The sequence below is a fragment of the Hemitrygon akajei genome, unplaced genomic scaffold (genome assembly GCF_048418815.1).
Source record: "Hemitrygon akajei unplaced genomic scaffold, sHemAka1.3 Scf000033, whole genome shotgun sequence".
Classification (NCBI taxonomy): domain Eukaryota; kingdom Metazoa; phylum Chordata; class Chondrichthyes; order Myliobatiformes; family Dasyatidae; genus Hemitrygon; species Hemitrygon akajei.
The window spans coordinates 14,561,044-14,580,056 of record NW_027331919.1 but is presented as its reverse complement, the minus strand read 5'-3'; the positions used below and the strand labels follow the sequence as shown (position 1 = coordinate 14,580,056).

General features: G+C 50.4%; 1 protein-coding gene across 1 annotated transcript; it reads right to left on the bottom strand.

Annotated features, from left to right (window-relative positions):
- Positions 1 to 366: 366 nt before the first annotated feature.
- LOC140719949 (uncharacterized) lies at positions 367 to 12,230 on the bottom strand. Its single transcript, XM_073034861.1, has 6 exons — positions 12,087 to 12,230; positions 6,729 to 6,833; positions 3,521 to 3,955; positions 2,599 to 2,741; positions 2,074 to 2,138; positions 367 to 948 (listed from the first exon to the last, which is right to left on the bottom strand). The coding sequence occupies exons 1-6, from the start codon at positions 12,130 to 12,132 to the stop codon at positions 759 to 761; spliced, it is 984 nt and encodes a 327-aa protein (XP_072890962.1). The 5' UTR covers positions 12,133 to 12,230; the 3' UTR covers positions 367 to 758.
- Between the last annotated feature and the right edge of the window lie 6,783 nt (positions 12,231 to 19,013).

Genomic DNA, 19,013 nt, shown 5'->3' with positions numbered 1-19,013 from the left:
AGAAGGAATTACAACGTTAGCCGTTTGAGAAGGTTTGGTCTTTCATTGAAGACCAACAAATGATCGCTGGGAATTATTGCATCGTCGCCTGGTACGGCGGCTGCAATGCACAAGGTAGCCAGAGGCGGCAGCAGGATGTTGACTCAACCAGCTCCATCACGGGCACAACCCTCCCCAACATCGAGGACATCGTCAAGATGCGGTGCCTCGACAAGGCGGCATCCATTGCTGAGGCCGCTCGCCCAGGGAAAAGCACCCTGTTCATTTCTACCATTGGGGAAGAGGAACAAGAAACAAAAATCTCAGAGATTGAGAAACACCTTCTGCCCCGCCGGCATCATATTTTTGAATGTATGACACCGCGTCCACATTTTTGCAGTATTTATTCTCTTTTTGCATCTTACATTAATTTTGCATTCTTGCGACGTACTGATCATGCAAAGATACAAAGCCCAGGGCGGATAAGTCACAGATAATGAGTCAGGCGGTAAACATCCTATACAGTCCTTTGATACTGGGAGCGGGAGGCCTGAGAGTGAGGGGAAAGAACATGGGGATCAGATAAGGGGAGATGGCAGGGGAGGAGTTATGAGAGAGCGAGAGTTTGGAGGGACGAGGGTAAAGAGAGAGCGAGATGCTGAGTAAGAGTGCCATTGGTAGAGAGAGGAGATTAGTGTAGGGGCAAGAGGCGGAGCGGATGGGTTTGTCAGAGTCTGGGAGAGAGCTGGAATTGGGGTAAGAGAATGATGCCACTTGATTTAACTCGGTTCCCCGGGATTTTGACAGCGATCCCGGATCTTTTCAGGAATATCCGGGAACAAAGCTGCAGGCTTCTCACAAATGAAACGGTGCTGATCATTTTTGCAACTTCCAAGCCAACTGAATTTACATTCACTGCATTCGAACTTTCCAGCGTTCACCTTGTACACGACGGTCGAGGACGCTTCCCTGTCAAGGGGAGATAAACAATTTCAAAAGGGACAACACAACTCCAGCAGACAGCCCGGTGTCAGTCCCCTGAATACTCCCACTGTCTCAATCTCTCCTCACCGACCGGTGTCAATCCCCATAATACTCACTCTGACCCTCTCTCTCCACACATATCTGTTCCAGTTTCCAAAATACTGTCATTGACCCATTCTCCGCAGCGCTGTGTCAGTCCCCGAATAATCCCTTGCCCAACACTCTACTCACTGCGCTGTCTTTCCCCAAAATAACCCGACGATCACATCTTCTCCCCGCTGTACCCTGTGCCTCCTCAAATTACTCCCAGAGCCGAGGCCTCTCCCCACGACCTTGTCTCCGTTCCGAAGATACTCCCACAGACCCACTCTCTCCAAAGGAACCGTGTCTGTCCCCAAACTAATCACACTGCTCCACTCTCCCCTCAGCCCTGTCTCAATCCCCAAAATACTCACACTGATACACTCTCTCTCCCAAGGCCTCAAAGCACTCGTACATCCTGCTCTCCACCCACAGCCCCGTGCCAGTTGCCAATATAATCCCACTGTCCAAACTTCTGCCTACAGACATGTGCCAATCACCAAAACACTCTCACTTTCCACTCCCTTCCCACAGTCCATGACAGCCCACAGATTAAACCAACTGTCCGCTCCCTACCAAGAGCCCGTCTCGGTCCCCAAACCAACCGCATTGACTAATCTCACCCCACAGAGATTAGACACCCCACCGTGTCAGTCTCAAATTAATCGCAGTACTCCACTCCCTGTCCCTCCCCAAATAGACTCACCGCAGCATTTGCTCTCCAAGGACCCATGTTAGTCCCCAAAATAGTCCCCCTTTCCACTTTACTCCCTCAGACTGCGTTCGTCTCCAAATTAATCGAACTGCCCAGTCTGTTCCTGCAGGGGATGCAAGGCCACAGAATAATCCTACCGCCTTACACTCTCCCCATTGACCTGGTTCTGTCCTGAAAATATCCCCAGTGATCCAGCACATATGCATCCCCCAAAAGCACCACGTACCCCACTTCCCCCACAAATTTGTGTCAGTTCTCGAAATAAATCCCATTGCCCAATCCCTCTCCGAAACCGACATGACCCCAACTCTCACCCGGCTTTGCATGTTCCGATCCAGTATGAACTGTCTTCTCCGCGTACAGCGTTGTTAACAAAATTCTGTGAAGTTAAATTGCCATCATTAATGATTGAAATCGAGCACAATTTAAGGACCATCATTTTATGTCTGACCTGGGGACTGTGTGATGGGACGGTGTGGAGGGAGAGTCACTCTGTCTGACCCCGGGGTGTGTGATGGGACGGTGTGGAGGGGGATTCACTCTGTGTCTGACCCCGGGAGTGTGTGATGGGACGGAGTAGAGGGGAGATTCAATCCGCCTTTGACCCCGGGAGTGTGTGATGGTACGGTGTGGAGGGTGATTCACTCTGTGTTTGACCCCGGGAGTACATGAAGGGACGGTGTGGAGGGAGATTCACTCGTTGTCTGACCTTGGGAGTGTGTGTTTGAACGGTGTGGAGGGAGATTCACTCTGTGTCTGTCACCGGGAGAATGCGATGGGACGGTGTGGAGGTAAATTCACTCTGATATGGATATTTCTTCTGTCAATCTGTCACATACCTCTTCCTCGTTTGAATTTATTTCAAGAAGCTTTGAAGCAGAGATAGAACAAAGTTGCTTCGCCCCCTCGTAAGAACTTTCAAAAGTGGAAATGAAATAACACAGGCCTTGATTTCTGATCCAGTCCTGGGAACACACTTTATCTGGAAATCAGGAACAAGGAACAGTATTGTCAATTACGTCCGCTGAGAGTCAGATACAGATAGAGGATAACTCCACACCGTCCCATCACAGAACCGTGGAGTCCAAAACGGAGTGAATCTCCCTCCATACCATCCCCTGACACACTGAAGTAGTCAGGCAGAGTGTAAAATCTGCTGCACACCGTCCTATCACACACACTGATGTCAGACACAGAGTGCAACACAGCCGTCACCGTCCCATCGCACACTCCCGTGGTTAGACAGAGTCAAACTGCCTCGTCACCGTTCCATCACGCCCTCCCGCTGTCACACAGAGTAATGCTTCCTGCACTCAGTCCATTCTTAGACTCCCGTGGTCACACAGAATGAAGCTCCCTCCACACATTTACATTATAGACTGTCGGGTCGGCCACAGACAGAATTTCTATCCACACTGTCAAGTCACACATACTCGTGGTCAGACAGAGAGCGCAGCTGCTAACAAAAACACCGGGTGTCAAACGCAGAGTGACAGTCCCTATGCAGCAATGCCAGACGCTGAGAGAAGCTGCCTCTGTAGCGCTGTATCATGCAATCCCGGGTACAGACACTAGGTGGCACTCTCTCCACCTGTCCATACACTCCCGGAGTGGGACATTGGGTGTCGTTCCACCCACACCGTCTCATCACACACACCGGGAGTCAGACTGTGTGTGTCTCTCCAATCGGACCTTCTCATTGCACATTCAGGAGATCGGCCACAGGGTATAGGAGCGGGAGAATGGCGGATGTTCTCTCACCTTTTCTGCTGGTCAGCAGCTGGCAGATTTGAGCCTTGGTTTCGTTGAGAGTTCTACACTTCAGTTCGAGGTGACTGAAGTTGTGACGGAGATCGGTTTGCGTTTGATGCTGATCGGAGAGATCGGTGCTCATGACCGAGAGGTTGCTTTCCAGGGCGAACAATTTGTTTTCAAGGATGGAGTGGTTTCTTTCGAGGATAAACAATGTATGTTCGAGGATGGAGACGTTGTTGCTTGGGACGGAAATGTTCTTTAGACAGGTGCTCTGGGAGAGATCCAAGACGGAATTATCTGATGTCATGGATTCCAGGGTTGAGTTCGGCTCGTGGATTTGTACTGGACATTGGCACTGGGTCCTGTTCATCTCCTGATGTTGCTCCCAAAGTCTCAGGTACTTTTGATCGGAGGCGAGCAGAGACTGACGGATCTGTAACACTGAGAGAAATGGTGAGGTGTGTGTCTGTGTCACGGTGATTCACGAGTCGGTCAACAGTGAGGGGAGTGTGGGTATCACGTTGTGGGTTGTGTCCGTGTCGTGGAGAGGGGTGCGTCTTTGTCACGGAGAGGAGATTGCCAGTGTTACGGAAAGGCTGTTTCAGTGTTCCTGTGAGGGATGTGTCAGTGTCACGGTGAAAGATGACTTCTCGTCACTCTGAGATGAATTTCTGTTTGATGGTGAAGGGCGTGTCGGTGACATGGTGAAGTGCGTGTAATTGTCACGCTGCGAGGTGTGTTGGTGCCTGAAGCATTGTTGCAGCGACCGACTTTTAGATATCTGTATCAGCTGGATGAAGAATGACCCGCAACACCCAGGTTATTCCCTCCACTCTAACACTGGATCACTCACACAATGGCCGCTCCGGTTAAGTCTAACTCGTTGTTAGCCATCGCAAATTACCCAAAAAATCGCTATGACAGAAGACTGCAAAAAGATCCCAAAAGGCCGGTCAGGTTTTAAACCTCTTGCTGGCTCTCTGGAAAACAAGCGACTGCTCGCGATGACTTAAGCCCGCCGAAAAGTGCCATAAGGCCCCATGCACATCTTAAATCTCTTGCTGGCTCAGCACAGATCAGCTGGCAAAGTATTTACTGACTCTCACTGTTTCATCCTGATGTTTTCACCTCCTTTGAGAAGACAACTATCATCAGAGAACTTCAGATTCCAGTTTAAGATCATTCTGGTGAATCTGATAGATTTCTGGCAAGGCGACAACCGCCTGGCACTCACCGCCAGTAAGACGAAAGAGCTTATTCTGGACTTCAGGAAGGTTAAGACGAAGGAACACATACCAAAATTCATAACGGGATCAGAACTGGATAGAGTGAGCAGCTTCAAGTTCCTGGGTGTCAAGATCTCTGAGGATCTATCTGGTCCCAACATATCATTGTTGTTATAAAGAAGGCAAGACAGCGGCTATAATTTATTAGGAGTTGAAGGGATTTGGCACGTCAACAAATGCATTCCAAAACGTCTATAGTTGTACCGTGGAGAGCTTTCTGACAGACTGCATCACTCTGGCATGGAGGAGCTACTGTACAGGACCGAAAGTAGCAGCAGAATTTTCTGAGGCTTGTCAGCTTACAAAGTACCCAGGACAATATTAGTGAACGTTTTCCCTGGAAGGCAGAGACCATTATTAAGGACCTCCAGCAGCCAGGTACGCCCTCTTCTCACTCTTACCATCAGGAATGAGGAACAGGAGCCTGAATGCAAACACTCAGTGGATCAGGAACAGATCCTTCCCCTCCGCCGCCCGATTTCTAAATGGAACCTGAACACTTGGACACTACCTCACTTTTTAATATATCGAATTTCTGTTTTGCTCGATTTATTATCTATTCTATATACTAAAATGTATCTATCTATCTATCTATTTATAATTATTTATTTGTTTGTTTGTTTAAGTATTTATTTATTATTCTATGTTATCTATTAACTTGTAGCGGAAAACAAGGCATGTAGGCTGATAGAGAGGCTTGGCATTGTTGGCAAAATAAATGAAATCAAACCATTGGAGAGTATTGACAGAGGATCGTCAGGTGCAGAATCATTGTGGATCGAGTCACGGAACTGCAATGTTAAAAAGCCAAATATATCAAAGAGGAAATGAAATGTTTCTTCAGATATATAGAGTGTAAAAGAGAGCCGAGAGTAGATATTGGATCACTGGAAAATGATAGTAATGGGCGACAGGGTGATGGTGAAGGAACGGAATAAATATTTTGCTTGAGTATTTACTGTGAAAGGCACCAGCCGTATGCCTGAGGTTGGACACAGTCTGAGGACAGAAGGGAGTAACGGAGCCATGTGTAGAGAAGGTGCTGGAGAAAGTGAGGGGTGTGAAGGTGGATAAGTCATTTTAAATAGATTGTCTACACCCAGGGTTCTGAAGTGTTGGAGACAGTCTGAGGGCAGAAGTGAGTAACGCTGCCATGTGTAGAGAAGGTGCTGGAGAAAGTGAGGGGTGTGAAGGTGGATAAGTCATTTTGAATAGATTGTCTACACCCAGGGTTCTGAAGGAGGCAGCTGAAGAAATCGTGGATCTTTGTTAATGCTTATTCAAGAAGAATTGGATACTGCCCTGGTTCCGGAGACTCGGAAGTTGCTGGTGTCACTCCACCCTTCAACAACGGAGAGAGGCCGAGTTCTCTGAAGGTGAATATGCTGGTTGAGTCTGTGGTGAGGAAGGAAAATGAGACGCTAGCATTGATTTCGAGCGGACTAGAGTACAAAAGCAAGGATCTCATATTGAGCCTTTATAAAGCCCTGGTGAGGCCTCAGGTGGAGTATTATGAGCAGCTGTGGGTCCCCTTATCTAAGAATGGATGTGTTGACATTGGAGATGATTCAAAGGAGAATCACCAAAATGATTTCAGGCTTGTCGAATGAAGAACATTTCATAGCTCTGGGCCTGGACTCACTGGAGGTCAGAAGGGTGAAGTGGGGATCTCATTGAAACCCATCGGTGACACGAGTGTTCAGTGTCCGCGGACGTGTCACTGTCAGGGTGCTATTGTTGTCACGTTGATTGGCGAGTCGGAGTTAGCATGAAGGGGTGTTGGTGTGGGGCGTATCAGTGTCACGGTAATGAGCGTGTTGGTGTCAAAAGTGAGGGTTGTGTCGGCGTCACTGTGAGATTTTACGTGGTCACCTGAATCCACACCGTTTCTTTCCTGTCTGACTCCACACGCAGCCTGTTTGACTCACCATGGATCGAGAGCCCGGCAACTATCGCGACGAGGACGGACGTAACGAGGCAGAGTAGGCAGATCTTACGGCACGGTCTATGTCTCGGCTCCTGTACATGCGCAGCTGTGGAGAGACCATTCAGCGTGTGCGTGAATTTATCCGTGTCCCCCAGTGGGATTGACTTCCACCCGCCACCCGCGCTCTCTCCTGACACCACGATCACCCCCTCCCGGCTCTCTCAATCTCATCCACTTTCCAGCCGGCGTCTTTGACAGTCCCAAATCCTGTACTCGGCAAAGACTGTCTAATGACTGATTGATTTTTCTTAGTTGTATATTGTTCAGAGATTGGTAATTATCTGAATAAAGATTTGATGAGAAATGTATTTTGAATACTGAGCTTTTGACTTTGAGTTGGCCTGCCCACACTAGCCAGAGGAAGTGACGCATGGGACTAATTCTCGCTCGTGGTCTGAGACTAATCGTGTTCCGCAGTGACCTGCCCGGGACCTCTGGTATTTTTGATGTATCGGACAGTCAAGGATGAAAATGGAGTTGGGTGGGTTGTAAACTTGCGAATCGCCCAAAGTTTGGTGATATTGTGGACTGTGTGGAAAATCGCCCACGGATTCAGTGGGATATCGATCAGTTGTAACTGTGGGTGGGGAAAAGGGAGATGGAGTTTAACCCGGTTAAGTGTGAGGTTTTGCGCTTTGCCAAGCCAAATGTAAAGGGTCAGGGCAGGGTAAGAACAGAGTTAACGGCAGGTATTTTAAATGCCGACCGACAAAGGGATCTTGCGTTGATAGTACAGGTAGGTAGGGCGTTAAAGAATTGACTTCTGACGGGCCTTTGACTTTGTCCCTCTCATGCGAGATTCATTCACAAATTTGCGATGCACGTCAGTGACAAGTGGCGTTAGGCACGGATCCGCACTGAGACCTTTGCTGTCTGTGGGGAAAACTCGGATGAAAACCGGGGTAATAATCTCGATTTCGCCTGTTCGGGGCATTCCGCCTGGTAGACTTGGAAACTGGATTATTGTTATCACAGAGAGAAGACCGAGCAAGCAGTTCAGCACAGAACAGACTCACAGTATTTTCTCGAGTACGTTCCCTTCTGTTACTGGGCATTTCAACTCTGAATAAAAAATAAATAAGGTGCGGTCAGTCTACTCTGTCTGTGCCTCCGATAATCTTATAAACCTCTGTCCTATCTCCCCGCATCTTCCGCCACTCCAGGGAAAACAACCCATGTTCCGGACCTCTCGTTGTAACACACGTCTTCGAATCCGGGCGGCGTCCTGTTGGCCCTCTCTGGAGGCTCTCCAAAGCCCCGACATCCTTCCGATAATGTGGTGACCGGAAGTCTACACAATCTGCCTGATACAGCCCAATCTGAGCACTATAATGTTGCAGCATAACCTCCTGACTTGCTGACATAACGCCCCGACTAATAAAGGCAACCATGGCATTCGACATCTCAAACATCCTATCAAACTGTGTAGCCACGAGCAATGACACTGGGCCCCAAGATCCCACTGCTCTGGGCGCTGGCTTTAATAGTGAGCCTTCTCTTCGCATTTGTCATACCAAAGAACAAAATTTTCCGTTTTTACTGGGTTAATCTGCATCTGCCCTTTCTCCAACCCATATCTGTAAATGATCCATATCCCAGTGAATATCCCAGTTTGGGCTCCTTATTTAAGAAAGGATGTGCTGACATAGGAGAGGGTTCAGAAAAGATTCACTGGAATGATTCCGGGAATGAGAGGGTTAACATGTGAGGAACGTTTGACCGCTCTTGGACTGTACTCCTTGGAGTTTAGAAGAATGAGCGGGGACCTCATAGAAACATATCGAATTCTGAAAGGCCTGGACAGAGTGGATGTGGCAAAGTTGTTTCCCACGGTGGGGGAGTCTAGTACGAGAGGACACAACTTGAGGATTGTAGGGCGCCCATTCAGAAGATGGATTGCGAATTTTTTGGCCAGAGGGTGGTGAATCTCTTGAATTTGTTGCCACGGGTGGCAGTGGAGACTAAGTCATTGGGTGTATTTAAGGCAGAGATTGATTAGTATCTGAATAGTCAGGGCATCAAAGGTTATGGTGAGAAGGCGGGGGAATGGGACTAAAGGGGAGATTAGATCAGCCCATGATGAAATGGCAGAGCAGACTCCATGGGCCGAATGGCCGACTTCTGCTCCTTTGTCTTATTGTCTTCTGGAAAATTTTCCACAACACCACCTACCTTCGGCCCATCTGCAAATCTACTAACCCACTGATCTACATTGTCAACAGATTATTTATATACATCACAGACAGGAGAGGTCCCAGTTACATCCATAGATACAGGTCACTTTACTGGAGAACAAGGCAAATCAATCACAGAGTGCAGAATAAAGTGTCACGCGTACCGAGGAAAAGAGGTGCAGGCGGACAATGAGGTGCACCGGCAGATTGTGAGGTGAAGAGTCCATCTTATCTTGCTAGGGGACGGTTTCGCAGTCTGATATCAGCCGGGCAGCAACGGCCCAGATGGTAAACTACTCTGGAGGATGATGTTGAGCCCATGGATATCTGTGGGATTCATTTGGTTATCGAGGACCGAGAGGTAGGGATGGTAGATGTAATGAACATAGATTTAAACGACGACACAGATGACTTGACTTACAGACATTAAATGTCCATGGTCGTTTCCCAGAGTAGAAGCCCGTCTTAATGGTATTTACCAGGGAAACGCAGGTGGGTCCAGTGATCATTGTCAACTCTATTTACCATTTGTAGCAGATTATGCAAGGTGTTGTTGGTAATCTTCAAACGGAACTATCGTTGGTTGTTTGGTAAACTGAGAATATAGCTATCTCTATAGTGGGATCTCGATTGGCTGGGGAGCTGTGCCGAGGAGGCAAATGCAATTTAGAATAGAGAAGTGCAAGCTATCGTATTTCAGTATGACAACCGAGATGGCACATTGGGGAGAGGGGATTCCAGGAAAGTGATGCAGGACAGAGGGACCCAAGATACAGGAACACCATTCCTTAAAAGTGGAGTAACAGGTAGGCCGGGACACTAGGGAGTGTTGTAGAACAGAGGGACCATGGGGTACAGGACCACGTTTCCCTGAAAGTGGAGTCACAGGTAGATAGGGACTCTGGGGAGTATTGTGGAACGGAGGGACCCATGGGGTCCAAGCATACGGTTCCCTGAGATTGGAGTCATGGGTAGACAAGGACCATGGAGAGTGTTGTAGAATAGAGGGACCCAGAGGTACAGGGACACGGTTCCCTGAAAGAGGAGTCACAGGTTGACAGGGACCCTGCGAAGTGTTGTGGTACAGAGGGACCCAGGGGTACAGGGACACGGTTACCTGAAAATGGAGTCACTGGTAGACAGTGATTCTGGGGAGTGTTGCGGAACAGAGGGACACAGGGTTACAAGGATACGGTTCCCTGAAAGTGGAGTCACGGGTAGACAGGGACTCTGGGTAGTGTTGTAGACCAGAGGGACCCAGGGGTACAGGGACACAGTTCCCTGAAAGTGGAGTCACAGGCCGATAGGAGCCCTGGGGAGTGTTTTGGTACAGAGGGACCCAGGGGTACAGGGGCACAGTTCCCTGAAGGTGAGGTCACAGATAGATGGTGCGCTGAAGAAGGCAAAGAAGAGAGGGGAACGATTGGGAGAAGGTGATGGAAAGGGGACAGAGAGGAAGAGACAGATGAAGAGTGACAGAAGGTGAGAGACAGGAAGAGAGGAGACAGAGGACGGAGAGAGAGAGAGAGAGCTGTAACAGGGGAGAGTGGAGAAAGGGGGAAAAAGGGGGAGATGGGGTGTGGGTGATAGAATAAAGGGGAGAAGGAGGGGAAGAAAGAGGAGAGAGGGGATGGCAGAGGGGGGAAATCGGTGGGGCAAAGGAAGAGCGGGGAAGTGAATGGACAGAGTAAGAAAGAAAGGAACAGAGACGAGGAGAGGGGTACAGATTAAGGGAGAGTGGGCAGGCAAGAAGCAGAAGTGGAGAGAGGGGATAGTGGGTTAGAAATGCGAGAGAGTGGATATTAAAATGTTATCGAAATCTCCCCCTCGCCGCCCCCATTCCCGTCAGAGCTAAACATTCCTTCAATGGTTCTTCTAAATCACCTGTCATCACCCAGCGATCACTCCTCAATGCCCCTTCCTCCGCACCGTCCCTCCAACGACATACACACCACGGCCCCCTTCCCACGGCATTTTCTTCTCCCACGCCACACTCTCCTCACATCTTTGTTAACGCAGCCCCCACAGAGTCACTTCCACGGCGATACCTACACCCCGTCCTTCCAAATGCACAGCGCCCACACACACGCCTCCACCCGTTCACTATGCCCCATCTTATATCCCGCTCTCACGAGTTTCCTCTCAATCAGGGAATCACTCGGGTCAGCTCCACGCCACCTCAACACAGCCAAACCAACGAAGATGAAACTGACGTCCCTCTGTCCGGAGACGGGGCTCAGGCAGGGCCGGGAAATTAGGTCCAACGTATGACACACCAGGTGCAGCTCAGGGAAGTGCAATGAGGGTCGGAAACAGAGTGAATTCCCCGTCCCTTCACACACTCCCGCGGTCAGACAGAGAGTGAATCTCCCTCCACACCGTCCCATCGCACACTCCCGCGGTCAGACAGAGAGTGAATCTCCCTCCACACCGTCCCATCACACACTCCCGGGGTCAGACACAGAGTGAATCTCCCTCCTCACCGTCCCATCACACACTCCGGGGGTCAGACACAGAGTGAATCTCTCTCCACACCGTCCCATCACACACTCCCGTGTTCAGACACAGAGTGAATCTCCCTCCACAGCGTCCCATCATAAAGTCCCGGGATCAGACACAGAGTGAATCTCCCTCCACACCGTCCCATCACACCCTCCCGGGGTCAGACACAGAGTGAACCTCCCTCCACACCATCCCATCACACACTCCCGGGGTCAGACAAAGAGTGAAGCTCCTTCCACACCGTCCCATCACACATTCCTGGGGTCAGACACAGAGTGAATCTTCCTCCACACCGTCCCATCACACACTCCCGGGGTCAGACACAGAGTGAATCTCCCTCCACACCGTCCCATCACACATTCCTGGGGTCAGACACAGAGTGAATCTCCCTGCACACCGTCCCATCACACACTCCCGGGGTCAGACACAGAGTGAATCTCCTTCCACACCGTCCCATCACACATTCCTGGGGTCAGACCCAGAGTGAATCTCCCTCCACACCATTCCAGCTAACACTCCAGGACTCAGACAGAGAGCGGAACTCCCTCCACCTGTCCGATCAAACACAGCCTAGATCAGACACGTAATGGTACTCTCTCCCTCCGTCTTTCTGCCCCACTCACCTCTGGAAGGAGACCGTGATTCCATCTTGGCGAACTTTGCATTCATGTAAGTATCGCTCAGTCCTCCTGTCGAGGATCCTCTGCGTCTCTGAGCTCAGAGAGTGGAAGTAACCGTTGTCAGAGGAAGTCTGTGTCGACACGGGGATCAGAGCGACACAAACAAACACCGGATGAGCAGCTGCTAAAGAGACCAGGGGGAAGAGAGAGACTGAGGATGTTGGGGAGGGTGATCGAGTGAGTCGGGGGTGGCGGGGCAATGAACAGTGAGAGTGAGGAGATAGGGGGGAGGGAGTGAGATTGGTGTTGCCGGAGAGTGATAAGTGGCTAACAGAGGGCAGTCTGGTTAGATAGGGTTAGAGAAGGGGGAGTTTGAGGCGTGACCTGGAAAAGTAAGAGGTGGAGACGGCAAACGTGAGGACAGGGAGACTTGTTGAGGGACTGAGCGACAGAGGGAGAAAAGAGAGGGCGAGCAAACGGGGGAAAGAGAGAGAATAAGAGATGGAATGTGAGGAACGGAGAGGAGAAGGTGGACGAGAGGGAGAGCGGGAGAGTGAAGAGGGGCTCATGGAAGGGAGGACTGAAAGAGAGAGAATGACGATGGAGGGAGAGAGTTCTCGAATGAGCGGGAGAGGAAACAATTTGAGCGAGGGGAGTGGGAAGGGAGGGGTGTGGAGAGAGAGCACAGGCGCAAGGAGGTGGAATTGGAGGGAATGTCGGAGGGATTTGTCTCACTAATACAGAGAATCCATGGTCCTGGAGATTTACATCGACCCGACGGTTCCTGGTTTGATCGTAGGACGCTTCCACTGCTCCGGCTCATCCCTTCTTTCCATGAGAAACCGCGACCCCGGGACAAACACCCAAACCCCACCGAGTTGTGTGAGGAACCCTCACCCTCCCCCCTTCTCTTGCCGTCTCTGACTGTGTGTCTCTGTCTCTCCGTGAAGACTCACAAAACCAGGACAAGTACATCTCGGCACACGGAAAGTTGAGGGCCAGAGTGGAGTCCTCGCCTCCTCCCTCCGCAATTCCCTACCCGCCTTCCGGCTCCTCTGCATCTCCCTCTCCCCCTCCTCTCGCTTTACCTCCCCGCTCCCTTTCTATTCTCACTCTCTCCTCCGTGTCTCTGTCTCCCGCCTCCCTACCCGCTACGCCGTGTTTATCTCTCTCTATCTCATCCTCTCTGTCTATTCTCCCACCCTCACTGTAACAGCACTATCTCCCCCTTCTTGGTCTCTATAACTCTCTGCATTCTGCCCACACCGTAATATCACTGTAACATCTCTATCACCCCCCCCATACTATCCCTGACCCAGCTATCATTATCAGACAGTAGCAAGCCAAGGGAACTGGAACATCAGCCGGTCATTGGCTCAGGAATGAGGATGAAACCTGGGTCAAGCTCCTACGCTGACTTGGATTTGTTACCTGGTTTTCAGCACCTAAGTTACAGGGAAAGGTTGAACAAATTAGGTCTTTATTCTTTGGAGCATAGAAGGTTGAGGGGGGACTTGATAGAGTTATTTAAAATTATGAGCGGGTTAGAGTTGACGTGTTTAGGCTTTTTTCCTTTGAGAGTAGCGGAGATTCAAACAAGAGGACATGAGTTGAGAGTTAGGGGGCAAAAGTTTAGGGGTAACACGAGCGGGAATTTCTTTACTCAGAGTGTAGTAGCTGTGTGGAACGAGCTTCCAGTAGAAGTGGTAGATGAAGGTTCTATATTGTTTTTAAAAACTCAATAGGTATATGGACAGGAAAGGAATGGAGGGTTATGGGCTGAATGCAGGTCGGTGGGACTAGGTGAGAGTAAGCGTTCGGCACAGACTGGAAGGACTGAGATGGCCTGTTTCCATGCTGTAATTGTTATAGGGTTAACCTCAAACTACATGATGCAAAAGCCTTCACAGAACACATCAGCTCGGTGGATGAAAACATTAAATTTACACCGGACGCGTCGAGAACAATGGACTGCCTTTTTTTTAGACTGTGGAGTCCTTATCAAAGGAAATGGACATCTGGATATTGAAGTTTACAGGAAAACAACACGGACAGATCACCATCTACGGTTTGACTCTGATCACTCATTAGAACATAATTGTGGGTTATCAGAACACAACATCGCGGCGCCGAGTGTAAGCCCACCAATATTACAGCTAAAGACAGGGAGCGCAGCTATTTGAGAGAAGTCTTGAAGGCGTGCGCTACCCGGACTGGCCCTTCGTCAAGACAGCAACAACAAAAATAAACATCAGGGACGTCAGCCCAGCAGACAGCCGTAAGGAGCAAAGCAAACGGAAAAACAGAGTCTTGCCATCCGAAGCTGGAGCTTCAGAGAAACTCAGAAGGGTTTTCAACAACCACCCCTCCCTCTCCACTCCCTCTCCCTCCATCCCACACCCTTCTCTTTCTCGCCATCCCTGTATAACTTTTTCAGCCAACTACCTCTCCCTATATCTCTGTGTCCTCTCTCTCTCAAACTCCTGCTGTCACATGTTGACTATCCTGTTCTCTCCCTCTCCAGCTCGTTCCGTCTCTCTACTCTCTCTATCCCTCTGCCTTTCCATCTCACTGCACTCCTCACTGGGCCGTCTCTGAATATCTCCCCTCTTCCTTTCTCCCCCATCCTTTCAACCCTCCTTTATCTCTTCCCTCTCTCTCCCATTCCCAAAGTTAGAGTCAGGCTTTTTCTATTCGTCCAATGGGATCACAGGTGATAGGCACGTCTTACATAGAAACATGGAAAACCTACTGCGCAGTACAGGCACTTCGGCCCACAAAGCTGTCCCGAACATGTCCCCACCTTAGAACTACCTACGGTTTACCCATAGCCCTCTATTTCCTAAGCTCCATTTGGCCATCCAGGAGTTTCTTAAAAGACCCTATCGTTTTCGCCCCCACCACCGCCGCCGATGGCCCATTCCACGCACTCACGACTCTCTGCATTAAAAAAATCCGACATCTCCTCTAAACCTACGTCCAAGCACGTTAAAACTATACCTCTCACGTCTTGTCTCATCCACTTAATTTAATATCCCTCAGCAGAGAGCAACTCCTTCAATTATGGAAGCAGTGGATCAGCTGCATGAACCTCCTGCTGAACCTTTCACACTGCGGAATATCAATATCTACGAATCTACATTGATCGTTCTGTTTATAAAATAACGTGGAAATCCTTTCTCCGTCATGCAGCTAGCATTGAGCATTGGGAATGTATTCATCACCTCACTACGTTGCTGGAAATTTGAATTCAATCTGAATAAATCAACAGAATAAAATCCCTCCTCCCACTTTGTCTGGGAAGTTGCAGCGACAGGGACATTTCAGTTGTTTCAGTCGGGATGTTCAGGTGTGTAAGCCTACAGACCGGTCTGCTCCGGACCAACAACGACTTGACCTGCTGCAATTTCTATCTGCGTTTGCACAGCTGTGTACAGTCTGTCGTTGCTGATGTTTACACAATATAGTTACTGTTCTATAGATTCGCTAAATATACCCGCACAAAAAAAAACAGAAAAAAAATCTCGGTGTTATGTAAGATGACAAGCAGGCACTCTGATAATAGATTTTACTTTATGCTGGTGGAACACAGCAGGCCAGGCAGCATCTATAGGGAGAAGCGCTGTCGACGTTTCGGGCCGAGACCTTAAACGTTGACAGCACTTCTCCCTATAGATGCTTCCTGGCCTGCTGTGTTCCACCAGCATTTTGTGTGTGTTGTTGTTTGAGTTTCCAGCATCTGCAGATTTCCTCGTGTTTACTCTGATAATAGATTTTACTTTGGAATTTGAACTGGAATGTCGAGGCTTTGAAGACGGTGCAGACGAGTTTATAAGGACATGGACTATAACATGAATTTGGATAAACTTGGGTTATTTTCTCTGGAGGGGAGGAGAAGGAAGGTACAGATTACAAGTTCATGAGAAGCATGGACGTAGTAAACGGACAGTATATTTTTCGCAGTTGAAATATCAAACAACAGAGGGCTTACATTTTAAGTGAGACGTGACAATTGCAATAGGGATATGGGGGGTAGTTTTTTTTTTTAACGCACTGTGGATCATGCCTGGAATACGTTGCTTGGGATGGTGGGTGAAGAAGGTACATTAGGGATTTTAAAGAGATACTAATATAGGCACAACTGTTTACATTAAGCGGAGGAAGATTTAGGGTAAGTTATTTGTTGATAAATTTCCACAGAGAGAGGGGAAGTCAAGAATGCCCTGCCGAGGGTTATTATGGAGCACATGCATGAAGAACAATTAAGAGACTCTCAGAAAAGCACAGGGACGACAGAAATATGGAAGTTTGTAGGCTGTGAGTGGGGAGAGGTATGAGGTAGTTCAGGCGCAGTGGAGGGATTTAGGGGGCTGGCGCAGGTAGAGTGCTGGGGTCAGCGAGGAGAGTTCGGCAGGAGAGCCGAGTGAGTTGCGGTGGTGGGGGAAGGGGGTGTGTCGGGCATGCAGAGTGCGGGCCGGTGGTGGGAAGCGAGGAGAGCGCAGTCGCCGGAGGTGGGGAACGAGATCCTGGGCATTATACTCTTAAGGCAGATACATTCCAGATTTTTAAGAGACTTTCATAGGTATGGGGAAGATGCGACAATGGAGAGTAATGGGCTGTGCAGTACGGAAGGGGTGTGACACCGCAGCAGCGAGAGAGCGCGGATATGGTGGGTGCAAGATAAGCACGGCATGCTACAGCAAGGACAGTAGGCCGGTGGCAGGTGCAAAGAGTGAACCCAGGCGCAGAGGCGTGCAAGTTGAGCAGGCGGATGGGGGCAGGAGAGCGTGGGGAGTTAGCGAGGAGAGCGCGGGTTAGGGAGCGAGGAGATAATGGGAGAGGTATCGTGCGAGGAGACGGCGGGTTAGGGAGCGAGGAGATAATGGGAGAGGTATCGAGCGAGGAGAGCGCGGGTTAGGGAGCGAGGAGATAATGGGAGAGGTATCGAGCGAGGAGAGCGCGGGTTAGGGAGCGAGGAGATAATGGGAGAGGTATGGAGCGAGGAGAGAGCGGGTTAGTGAGCGAGGAGATAATGGGAGAGGTATCGAGCGAGGAGAGCGTCGGTTAGGGAGCGAGGAGATAATGGGAGAGGTATCGAGCGAGGAGAGCGCGGGTTAGGGAGCGAGGAGATAATGAGAGAGGTATGGAGCGAGGAGAGCGCGGGTTAGGGAGCGAGGAGATAATGGGAGAAGCAACGAGCGAGGAGAGCGTCGGTTAGGGAGCGAGGAGATAATGGGAGAGGTATCGAGCGAGGAGAGCATCGGTTAAGGAGCGAGGAGATAATGGGAGAGGTATCGAGCGAGGAGAGCGCAGGTTAGGGAGCGAGGAGATAATGGGAGAGGTATCGAGCGAGGAGAGCGCGGGTTTGGGAGCGAGGAGATAATGGGAGAGGTATCGAGCGAGGAGAGCGCGGGTTTGGGAGCGAGGAGGTAATGGGAGACGTATCGAGCGAGGAGAGCGTCGGTTAGGGAGCGAGGAGATAATGGGAGAGGTATGGAGCGAGGAGAGCGCGGGTTAGTGAGCGAGGAGATAATGGGAGATGTATGGAGCGAGGAGAGAGCGGGTTAGTGAGCGAGGAGATAATGGGAGAGGTATGGAGCGAGGAGACGGCGGGTTAGGGAGCGAGGAGATAATGGGAGAGGTATGGAGCGAGGAGAGAGCGGGTTAGGGAGCGAGGAGATAATGGGAGATGTATGGAGCGAGGAGAGAGCGGGTTAGTGAGCAAGGAGATAATGGGAGAGGTATGGAGCGAGGAGAGCGTCGGTTAGGGAGCGAGGAGATAATGGGAGATGTATGGAGCGAGGAGAGAGCGGGTTAGGGAGCGAGGAGGTAATGGGAGAGGTATGGAGCGAGGAGAGAGCGGGTTAGTGAGCGAGGAGATAATGGGAGAGGTATCGAGCGAGGAGAGCGTCGGTTAGGGAGCGAGGAGATAATGGGAGAGGTATCGAGCGAGGAGAGCGCGGGTTAGGGAGCGAGGAGATAATGGGAGAGGTATGGAGCGAGGAGAGCGCGGGTTAGGGAGCGAGGAGATAATGGGAGAAGCAACGAGCGAGGAGAGCGTCGGTTAGGGAGCGAGGAGATAATGGGAGAGGTATCGAGCGAGGAGAGCATCGGTTAAGGAGCGAGGAGATAATGGGAGAGGTATCGAGCGAGGAGAGCGCAGGTTAGGGAGCGAGGAGATAATGGGAGAGGTATCGAGCGAGGAGAGCGCGGGTTTGGGAGCGAGGAGATAATGGGAGAGGTATCGAGCGAGGAGAGCGCGGGTTTGGGAGCGAGGAGGTAATGGGAGACGTATCGAGCGAGGAGAGCGTCGGTTAGGGAGCGAGGAGATAATGGGAGAGGTATGGAGCGAGGAGAGCGCGGGTTAGGGAGCGAGGAGATAATGGGAGAGGTATGGAGCGAGGAGAGCGCGGGTTAGTGAGCGAGGAGATAATGGGAGATGTATGGAGCGAGGAGAGAGCGGGTTAGTGAGCGAGGAGATAATGGGAGAGGTATGGAGCGAGGAGACGGCGGGTTAGGGAGCGAGGAGATAATGGGAGAGGTATGGAGCGAGGAGAGAGCGGGTTAGGGAGCGAGGAGATAATGGGAGATGTATGGAGCGAGGAGAGAGCGGGTTAGTGAGCAAGGAGATAATGGGAGAGGTATGGAGCGAGGAGAGCGTCGGTTAGGGAGCGAGGAGATAATGGGAGATGTATGGAGCGAGGAGAGAGCGGGTTAGGGAGCGAGGAGGTAATGGGAGAGCTATCGAGCGAGGAGAGCGTCGGTTAGGGAGCGAGGAGATAATGGGAGAGGTATGGAGCGAGGAGAGCGCGGGTTTGGGAGCGAGGAGATAATGGGAGAGGTATGGAGCGAGGAGAGCGCGGGTTAGGGAGCGAGGAGATAATGGGAGAGGTATCGAGCGAGGAGAGTGCGGGTTAGGGAGCGAGGAGA

Excerpts from the sequence above, each read along its gene's own strand:
- LOC140719949 (XM_073034861.1), bottom strand. The coding sequence starts at position 12,132 with ATGAATGCAAAGTTCGCCAAGATGGAATCACGGTCTCCTTCCAGAG. Across the intron at positions 6,834-12,086 it reads ATCACGGTCTCCTTCCAGAG|CTGCGCATGTACAGGAGCCG; the intron begins GTGAGTGGGGCA and ends GTCTCTCCACAG. Across the intron at positions 949-2,073 it reads ATCGGAACATGCAAAGCCGG|GGAAGCGTCCTCGACCGTCG; the intron begins GTGAGAGTTGGG and ends TCCCCTTGACAG.